Source organism: Bufo bufo, chromosome 5 (assembly GCF_905171765.1).
Source record: "Bufo bufo chromosome 5, aBufBuf1.1, whole genome shotgun sequence".
Taxonomy (NCBI): Eukaryota; Metazoa; Chordata; class Amphibia; order Anura; family Bufonidae; genus Bufo; species Bufo bufo.
The window spans coordinates 89539874-89549918 of NC_053393.1; the positions used below are offsets into that span (position 1 = coordinate 89539874).

At 51.3% G+C, this 10045-nt stretch overlaps 1 protein-coding gene across 1 annotated transcript; it reads right to left on the reverse strand.

Annotated features, from left to right (window-relative positions):
- Positions 1-879: 879 nt before the first annotated feature.
- Positions 880-3538, reverse strand: LOC121001250. Its single transcript, XM_040432241.1, has 2 exons — positions 2530-3538; positions 880-1607 (listed from the first exon to the last, which is right to left on the reverse strand). Exons 1-2 carry the CDS (start codon positions 3292-3294, stop codon positions 1590-1592), a joined length of 783 nt encoding a protein of 260 aa, XP_040288175.1. The 5' UTR covers positions 3295-3538; the 3' UTR covers positions 880-1589.
- Positions 3539-10045: the final 6507 nt, after the last annotated feature.

Consider the following 10045-nt stretch of genomic DNA (forward strand, 5'->3'; position numbering starts at 1 on the left):
CGCGTACCACAAGCTCGGGGACACCAACTGACGGACGCCATACCAAGCCAACCAGGTGCCCCAACTCTGAGAGTCCAGCCCCACCATTGAGGCCCTCTCATTCACCGTTACCATCCAGTAGCCCCAGCTTCTATGACCTCCCCCCGCCACGACTGCTGCGACAAACGCAACACTTAACGACACACTCCGTCCACCACCCCTTGTCCATTTTTTTTTTTTTTTTTTTATACATTTATTTATTTATAAAATACACATTTTTTTTTTTTTTTTTTTTTTATATATGCATCCCCTCTATAATATACCGTTGCCGCCCTGAAACATCCAAGTACACACTACGGGAGGGAGGGAGGGAGATGCTGGCTCTCTGCTCCTAAAATGGCGGGCGCTGACCTGCCTCACCACTACTTCAGCCTGCCGCTCCCCGCCCCTTTCTAGCTCCTCCCCCCTTTTCCTGCACTCCTCCACTTAACCCTTACCTTCCCTGACCCTTGCTCACAAAACCCCTCATGCCGGCCTCCCCTGAAGCGTGCCGCTTCGTCCGGCCTCACTTGAGTAGGGTTATTGGCTACGCTCGGGTCCACTACCCCATCATTTAGCTAACTAACCTTCCCCATTTCCTCTCCCAATAACCACACACAGCCACTGTTTGGATTAAATCGGCCACAGCAGCCGTCTTTTATTAAATAATATAAATAACATGAATAAACATAACACTTGATATAACAATGACATATATATATAAATATATACATGTCTAACTGACGAGGGAGGTCCTAGAAGCCGCCTAACTGCACCTTAAACGACCACAAACCACCACGGCAATTCCATCTTGCCCCCAGCCGCGTACCACAAGCTCGGGGACACCAACTGACGGACGCCATACCAAGCCAACCAGGTGCCCCAACTCTGAGAGTCCAGCCCCACCATTGAGGCCCTCTCATTCACCGTTACCATCCAGTAGCCCCAGCTTCTATGACCTCCCCCCGCCAACAACGCGCAGCTTGACAGCCCTTAAGCTCGCGCGTTCCGCCACACCCGGAGGGCTGTTTCAATACCTCCCTGCAAGTCCAGTGACCACAAATCAATGCCCACCGCATTGAGGTGGACTCCATCCTGTCTCCAAAAGCCTCCTGTTCCTGCTTCCAACTCGGGGTGCCTCACCACCACCGCCCCATGTTTGGCACAGAACCGCCCAATCACCCTGTTCAGCTTAATCCTAGCCTTATTCAGCCTTTCAACCGATCTCGCCTCCCTCCAGACCTTCCTGGGGACAATATCCGACCACACAGTGACAACTGACGGGAAGAGGGACCACAAACGCAAAAAATCAAAACGTATATCCCTGATCAACTCTCTGCAAGGTCGGACCCCTAGGTCATTTCCCCCAACATGCAACACCAAGATATCTGGGACTCTATCTAACCTGGCTTGCCGATGAACCTCCTGCAAAACACTACCCCACACCATACCTCTGCGTCCGATCCATCTTACTATGGCTGTCCCCCGATCAAACCCCAGCTGCCGCCCATTCTGCCGAACATCCGCTCGTAATGCCCCCCAGAACACGAACGAATGGCCCAGGATCCAAACTAATAACGGGGCATCACCTGAAAAAAGAACGAGACAAACATGGTTAGACACAGCCTTAAACTGCCCCTAAACGCACATACAGCCGAAAACGCTCCGACTCCCACCTCCCAATACGCTTAATCACTTCATCTCGCACCCCCAAGCGAGCAGCCTCCGTGGCAGCACCTATCCTGAAGGAATGACCCGTAAACTTGCCAGAGTCCATTCCTAGATTACGCAAACATTTCTTGAATACCGCTATAAATTGAAATCGCGATAAAAAGGAGCCATCCTCATGTCTGAGAATCGGGCCTGCCGCGACCCCTGCCCTTCCTTGAAAATCACGCAAACACCGTACTGGACACACTAGACATCCCGGCACCTCAAACAATGAGACTAAATGACCCCTCCCCTCCTGATCCGTCTTTGAAAATCTCAGATAAATCAGCACCCTGTCGTCATATAACGTTACATCCTCACTCCTCAGACCCCCTTCCCGCTGCACACTTGCACACACTAACTCCCCTAAACGAAAGGCTCCGAAAAAAGCCAGAGCAAAGGCTAGTCTAAATAAGCTCACCTCCCAAGCCGAGCGACACACTCCAGCTACCTGCTCCCCTAACTGTAATAATAACGAAAAGGACACCGGTAGGCGGGAATCTTTGACACGCTGAAACCTTCTATAACCCTTCAAAATTTGTCGGACCAAAAAGGACTTAGTAATGTCCGGGGAATTCCGCAACTTGAATCCGAAAGCCAAGCCCGCCATGCAACCATTGATCTTGGCAACCGACCAACCTTGATCCTTCACGTGGCCAATGAACAGTAACAACGGAATTTCCCCGTCCAGTACCTCGACCCCTAGGTCATTACACCACTGCTGCCACCTACTCCAAGCCCTATCGTACATCCTCCACGTGCCTTCACTCAATGATGCCTGCAACAGACAAGCTACGGTACCTCCAGGATCTCCCACAACGACTCTGGACACACCAATCCGACCTGACTCGCCTCCAGGGCCAGCTGGCGAAACCGCTCCCACTGAAAACGAGAAAGTGCGTCAGCTATACAGTTAGAGGAACCAGGCACATGCACCGCAAACACCCAAGCATTAAGGGACAAGCACCGGAGAACCAACTGCTGCAATAGGCAAATAACTGGGGGGGAAGAAGCCGTTACACTGTTGATGGCTTGCACAACTCCCAAGTTGTCACAATGGAAACGAACCTTCTTGTGCCGAAACTTCTCCCCCCAGAGCGTGACTGCCAACACAATGGGGAAGAGTTCCAACAATGCCACGTTTTTTACCCACCCTTTTCGTACCCAGGACTCAGGCCACCGACCCGCACACCACTGCCCTTCACAGTACGCCCCAAAACCCGCTCCACCCGCAGCATCCGTAAACAATTCGAAATCAAACGCATCAACCACCCCCCCCATAACTAATGCTCTGCCATTAAACTGTTTTAAAAAGGAATCCCAAACTTTCAAATCCCCTTTCAACTCACTGCCTAGTCTAATAAAATGGTGGGGAGACACCACCCCTCCTGTCGCCGAAGCCAACCTCCTACTAAAAATGCGGCCCATAGGTAGGATTCTGCATGCAAAATTTAATTTGCCCAACAAAGACTGCAGGTCCCGCAGACGAATCTTTTTTGCTGTCAATGCCGCCGCCACCTCTGTTCTTAAATCTGACACTTTGTCTACTGGTAGCCTACACTCCATCCGCTGTGTATCTATGACAATACCCAAAAAGCTTAGCTCAGTAGCCGGCCCCACCGTTTTGTCCGCCGCTAACGGGACTCCAAAACACTCAAAAACAGACTGTAATGTGGATAACAACAACGAACAAACCCTAGATCCCCCCGGCCCCAAACACAGGAAATCATCCAAATAATGAATGACAGAGTGACAACCTGATTCCTGAACCACCACCCACTCCAGAAAAGAACTAAAACGCTCAAAATATGCACACGATATTGAACAGCCCATTGGCAAACACCTATCCACAAAATATGCGCCATTCCAAAAGCAACCCAGTAAATACAAACTATCCGGGTGAACTGGCAACAACCGAAATGCCGCTTCAATGTCACATTTTGCCAACAGGGTACCCGGACCCAGCTTCCTTACCCATTCCACAGCCGCATCAAAGGAAGCATAAACCACAGAACAAAGTTCCGGGTCAATGCCCTCATTGACCGACGCACCCTTAGGGAATGATAAATGGTGGATGAGCCTAAATTTATTAGGCTCCTTCTTAGGGATCAAACCCAAAGGGGAAACTCGCAAGTTACTGATGGGTGATGTAACAAACGGACCATCCATCCTCCCTAGGGAAACCTCTTTAGCTAACTTTCCTGTCACTATGTCCGGGAACTGCAATGCCGAGCGCAAATTCTTCCGCTTCTCTAAGACTGGTAACGGGTGTGAAGGTATATGAAAACCGAACTTAAACCCTGAATACAAAAATTCAGCTAACTCCTGGTTCGGATATCTATTTAGATGCCCCACCATCCTTTCCACTCGCACTGGGGTCTGCCCCTTTTGCAAAACTATCCCCCCCCCCTTTGTCTACCCCCTCTAAAACATCTGCTAGCCCCATGGCCCCCGCCACACACGGAACATTCATGCCTAAATTTGCATTTTTGGCCGAATTTGCAACTTCCCTCATTGAAAAGGAAGCAGTATCCTCTTCCAACTGGGGGCGTCCCTGTACCTTGCTGTACCCCAACCCCTGACTCACTCCGAAAGGACTGACCACTCCTACCTGGCGCTGTCACCCTCATCCATAACGCAATGTCCTTATGGTCCCATCTCATATTAGGACGGACTGCTTTCCTCTGACGAAACTGCTCGTCATACCGTAACCACCCGGAACCCCCATACACTCTATAGGCTTCCCCAATAGCATCCAGATAGCAAAATAAAGGGGAACAGCATTCCGGACTCTTCTCCCCAATCACACTTGCCAAAATAGCAAAGGCCTGTAGCCAATTACTAAATGACCTAGGGATAAGGCGATAGCGACGCTTATCATCATCCTCCTTTCTTACTCCGTCCTTTTTTACCACATCAAGGTTGAACCGCTCCAACGGAAGCAGCGAAAAAATTTCTATATACTCTCCCTTCCAAATTTTCTCACGCACCTCCGTTTTCAAATGCGCTCCCAGGGGACCCTCAAAGCAAACATACACCTCCCCTTTTGCGGCGTCATCTAATCTGGGCCTATCCTCCTCACCTCCCGCCTGCGTCTGCACTGACACTGATTCGGCTACACCTGTGCTATTGGCCACTGCTACATTACTATTGTTAGCGGTCGCCGGTACATTGCTATTTTCTGCCCCCAACCCCCACGCTGCTAAGGGGGTAGCCCCCATTGCCCCCCTATCCTGACTAACCCCAGCTAAACCACACAGCAAGCGCCCCAAACCACCGATAATAGCACTATTGCTCCCCCCCGCCCCAGGCGCCACATTAAATATAGATAACAGTGTTCCCAGTGATGTCTCACCTAACTGCCCGGGTGCTGTGAACCCGGCAGCCGCAGGTCCTGATTCCTGACGGACGACTCCTGGATCCACGACGTTCCTTTGATGGGTACTTGCGCTGTTCGACGGCAGCACCCCAGGCGGATCACTGCTGGGTGCGTTAGGAATGGCTCTGGGACGCACTCTGTCTTCCACGGTGTCAGGACCAGTAGCAAACTGTCCGCCCTCAGGAAATGGCCTGCGCAACTCCCTGTCCTCCATATAAGCATCTGCACGCCTGTCTTCATGCCCAAGAGGCCTGCTCTGGGGCGGGGAGCCGTCCAGAACAGCCTCGTCCTCCTCCTCTGTAAGAAGCGCATCATGGCAAGGCCTGCGCCCGTCCCTGGCACCTACAGGCGCAGCCTCGTGTGCCACTGAAAGGGGCTCATCCTGTAAGGGCCTGCGCCGGGCCGCCCTGGCCGACCGCGCAGCCCCGCTGCTGCCTCTGCTGCCACTACCTCTCCCACGCTGAGCAGGCCTCCGACTCCTGGGGACAGGAGGGGATCCTGCAGAACCAGGTCCTGACTCCCCTGTTGCTGCCGCGATGGGCTGAGGGGAAGGCCCCACAGCCTCTGGAGGGTCCCGCCGGACATATGGATTCCTCCCACGCCGGGAGGTCGCAGTAGCCTTAGAATGCTCCCGGCGTGGAGGGTCCCTTGTGGGGCTCCTGACACGGCGCCGGACCCGGGGGGGTAAATCAGGGCTCAGGCGCGCCGGCGGCCGTACCCGCCGCGGCCGTGTAGCTGCTGGAGTAGGGCTAGACGTACCCACCTCCGCCCCCCCTAGCAATGCGGTCACCTGCTGCTCCAGCCAGTCGCTGCCCCTGGTGTCCGCCGCTTCCCTCAAGCGCCGCAGCATCACCTCCACTGCTTCTGCCATTGCTGAATCCGATGCTGCAGTTCAGAAGATGCTGGCTCTCTGCCAGATGCTGGCTCTCTGCTCCTAAAATGGCGGGCGCTGACCTGCCTCACCACTACTTCAGCCTGCCGCTCCCCGCCCCTTTCTAGCTCCTCCCCCCTTTTCCTGCACTCATCCACTTAACCCTTACCTTCCCTGACCCTTGCTCACAAAACCCCTCATGCCGGCCTCCCCTGAAGCGTGCCGCTTCGTCCGGCCTCACTTTATTTATCTACTTTAAAGGGTTTTCTTGTTGCTGGACTCACCTTTTTTTTTTCACCTCTGCACTCTGCTTGCACATATGAAAAGAGATTCCTGTTCTTGGAGAATACAATTTCATTTATTTAATAAACCACCATTTGCAGCAACCGGGCCGCAGGGGCAACACGTGAGGCACGGTGGGTCAATGGGGGTAGTAGTAGTTTTACTCAAGGTTAGCAGAGCTCCCTGGGCCGGTGTGCAGTGAAGGGAAGGACAGCACCAGTTCCTTCGGGGCACTCTGTTGTCCAGGGATTCCCGCCAGATGGTGGTTGAGGTGCCTTTGGTGGAATGGGTTTTTTGGTGCCTTGGAGGCAGAGTCCCTGGTGTTCGTGACGCCAGCACCGTTAGGTGCAAAGGAAGGTTCTAGAAAGGATGAGGAGTCAATGGTTGAAAACAATGGAACTTTTACTTGATCAATTGTCTCGGGGTAGTCAGTACAGTTCATTGATATAGCAAGAGTGGTAATCAAAATATCAACTGTAATCCTTATAACAGGTTTGGCAAATGTAGCTTGCATAATTTCCTTTCTAATAGGTGGGAGAGGTTCTTTCTTATCTCTTCTTATGTCTGTCTACACTATGTCCACACTTTGGCACTCAAGTACTGATTATAATAATGTCTTACTTGTAATTAGCAATCCACAGGGCGGTCTCTCTAATGGCAGGCAAAATCCTCTGCTCCATTATTTGTGCAGGATGCTTTACCAAACTCTGTTCCACAATGTCCATAGAGGAATGTGGTAATAGACAACCATGCGTTCTATGTCCACTAGACTCACTCTATATCCAAGTAATGACTCTTTGGTCCATGCTAGGTAGCCGTAATACTATTCTCCAAGCTCCCTCAGCTTGATCAGGGCCAAGGGTCTAAAGTGGCAGCTACATCTTGGACTTGCGCTGCTCCTCACCTCCATCAACGTACTACTTTTCTAGACTCAAAGATTCTACTTCTTCTCTCCTTTAGCATACCCTGAGCTCTATATATAATTGGTGCCAGCACCACCTAGGGGTGAATAGATGTAATGACACACTAACAGCCTGTTACAAAAATATACAGTATAAATACAGCAATAAATTGACATAGCATATACATAAGTTTAGAGTGCCCCCGAACATCACTGAGTGGGACACTGCACATTTAATTAATTAACTTTAAATAGGATCAGTCACCAGATTTCACAGTATAGACTGCATACGTTATCAGATATTTACATGCAAAGAGAGGAAGGCGAGCACATCATAGGCAGGACCATTAGGAGTAAAGGTATGAGTCCAGGGAGAGAAGCCCTCACCTGAACTTGTGCTGCCATTGTGGTATTGACATGGATACCGGGGTGCTACACACGGTCCTAACTGGTTCCACAGGCAGTAGGAAGACAGGGACCTCTGGAGCGTCCCCTCTTCTCTAGACTGTACACTTGAGTATTCAGCAACATTCCACTTTATTAATAGCTGTCTCTCTAACATGTTTCGAGACCATACAAGTCCCTTCGTCAGGCAGTACACCGACATCACCCCTGAAGCCAATGACCGGCTGCAGCTGTGACATGTCCCCCAGCGACACATCATTTTAGTCATGTGCTTCTTGGAGGACACATCACAGCTGCAGCCAGTCATTGGCTGCTGTGGTGCACACGACCAGGTCCATTTCTAAAGTTTACATGCACAGATCGAACCACAGTTAAAACATTGGTGGACTCAGGGAGAGAGAACCGAGCGGTGGGGAGCAGGTAAGTATGCTGCAGTTCACAGATCCATTGGAAGGGTGGGTGGGGGTGTTAAAATAAAAGGGAATTGCTTTAAAGGGCTTGTGTCATGAAGAATATTCTACACTTTTCAAACCAGCGCCTGTATCTGAATACTTTTGTAATTGCATGTAAATAAAAAATTTGCATAGTCAGTGAACTATTCAATAAAATGTATCATGCCTCATGCGCATGGCCGTGCCCGTATTTTGGTCCGCAATATATGGGCCCCGGCTGTTTGCGCACCGCATCACAGATGCGGATCCATTCATCGTGCAGTGTGGAACGGAGGCACTACGGAGTGCTTCCATAGGGTTTCTCTCTGTGCCTCCACACTGTGCATCCGATGAAAGCTGTAACGGCCCCGGACGGGGTTAAAAGCAGAGTGTGCCTGGCGCTCATGCTGTACCTGCGCTCCCTGGACTTTGTGTTGCTGTCATCAGTGGCGCACCTACAGGGGGGGTCCAGCGGGTCTGGACCCCCCCTAGAACAACCAGCCAAAATATATTTTTTTTAAGCCTTCAGGGCCGCACCGCCGATCACCACAGGCGGCGCGGCCCTGGATGTAATTGCGGCGACGGCGGTGGTGGTGGGGGGGCCAGTAGGAGTTCTAGGAGATGAGCGCTTCCATTGTCCTTAGGACAGCGATACAGATGCCTGTGCTGTGCTGCGGCACGGGAGGGAGAGGTGTGTCTAATGCCTAATGCCTAATAAGTGCACTAATGCCTGCAGCCTATCAGAGGCCGGCTCAGGTGGCGCGATGACGTCATCATCACGCCGCCTGAGCCGGGCAGCACACAGCAGGGACACAGGCCGGAAGAGCCTGCATCGCATCACTGCTGATGGAGGTAAGTATCAGTGTATTTTTTTTTTGTTTTGTTTTTTTTGGAAGGGGGAGCTGGCACTGTGGGGGCACTAAAGGGGAGAACGGCACTATGGGGCATCTGTTGGTACTTTTTTTTTGGGTGGCACTTCTTATTGGCACATTATGGGGGGGGGGCACCATGGGGGAGAGGAGCACTATGGGGGCTCTAAAGGGGCTTTTTTTTTACACATTATGGGGGGCACTATAGGGGAGAACGGCACTATGGGGCATCTGGTGGCACTATAGGGGCATTATTTGGGGGCACTATGGGGAAGTGGGGGTTCTAAAGGGGCCTTTTTTTCTTCTTGGGGGCATTATGGCATCTGGTGGCACTAAGGGGGAATTTTTTACTGGCACATTATGGGAGGCACTATAGGGGAGGGCGGCACTATGGAGGAGTGGAGCACTATTGGGGCATATGGTGGCACTTTGAAGGGGCATTTTTTACTGGCACATTATGGGGCGGCACCATGGGGGAGAGGAGCACTATGGGGGCATCTGGGGGGTCTAAAGGGGCTTTTTTTTATTGACATATTATGGGGGCATTATAGGGGAGAATGGCACTATGGGGCATCTGGTGGCACTATAGGGGCATTATTTGGGGGCACTAAGGGGAAGTGGGGGCTCTAAAGGGGCCTTTATTCTTATTGGCACATTATGGGGGCATTATGGCATCTGGTGGCACTAAGGGGGCATATTTTTACTGGCACATTATGGTAGGCACTATAGGGGAGAGCGGCACTATGGGGGAGAGGAGCACTATTGGGGCATATGGTGGCACTTAGAAGGGGCATTTTTTACTGGCATATTATGGGGGACACTATGGGGAAGGGGGAGAGGAGCACTATGAGGGCATTTACTGGGGCACTATATAGGGGTATTTTATACTGGCATACATTATGGGGACATTAGCTCAACAGCGGGCACTAAGCGGGGGTATTTCATGTACTGTCATATTATAGGGAGAATTATTAGTACTAGGAGGTATTATGCGGAGCTTTGCTAATACTGGGGGGCTATGAGGAACATGATTACTAGTATAGGCACTATAGGGGCATTATTACTACTAAGTGTGCTCTGGCAGAGAATTATTTCTATTTTGGGGAGCCTTGTTACTTTGGGGGGCACCCTGCCACAGTATCAGCTTAGCACAATAATTTTTGGGGGACATTATCTTTA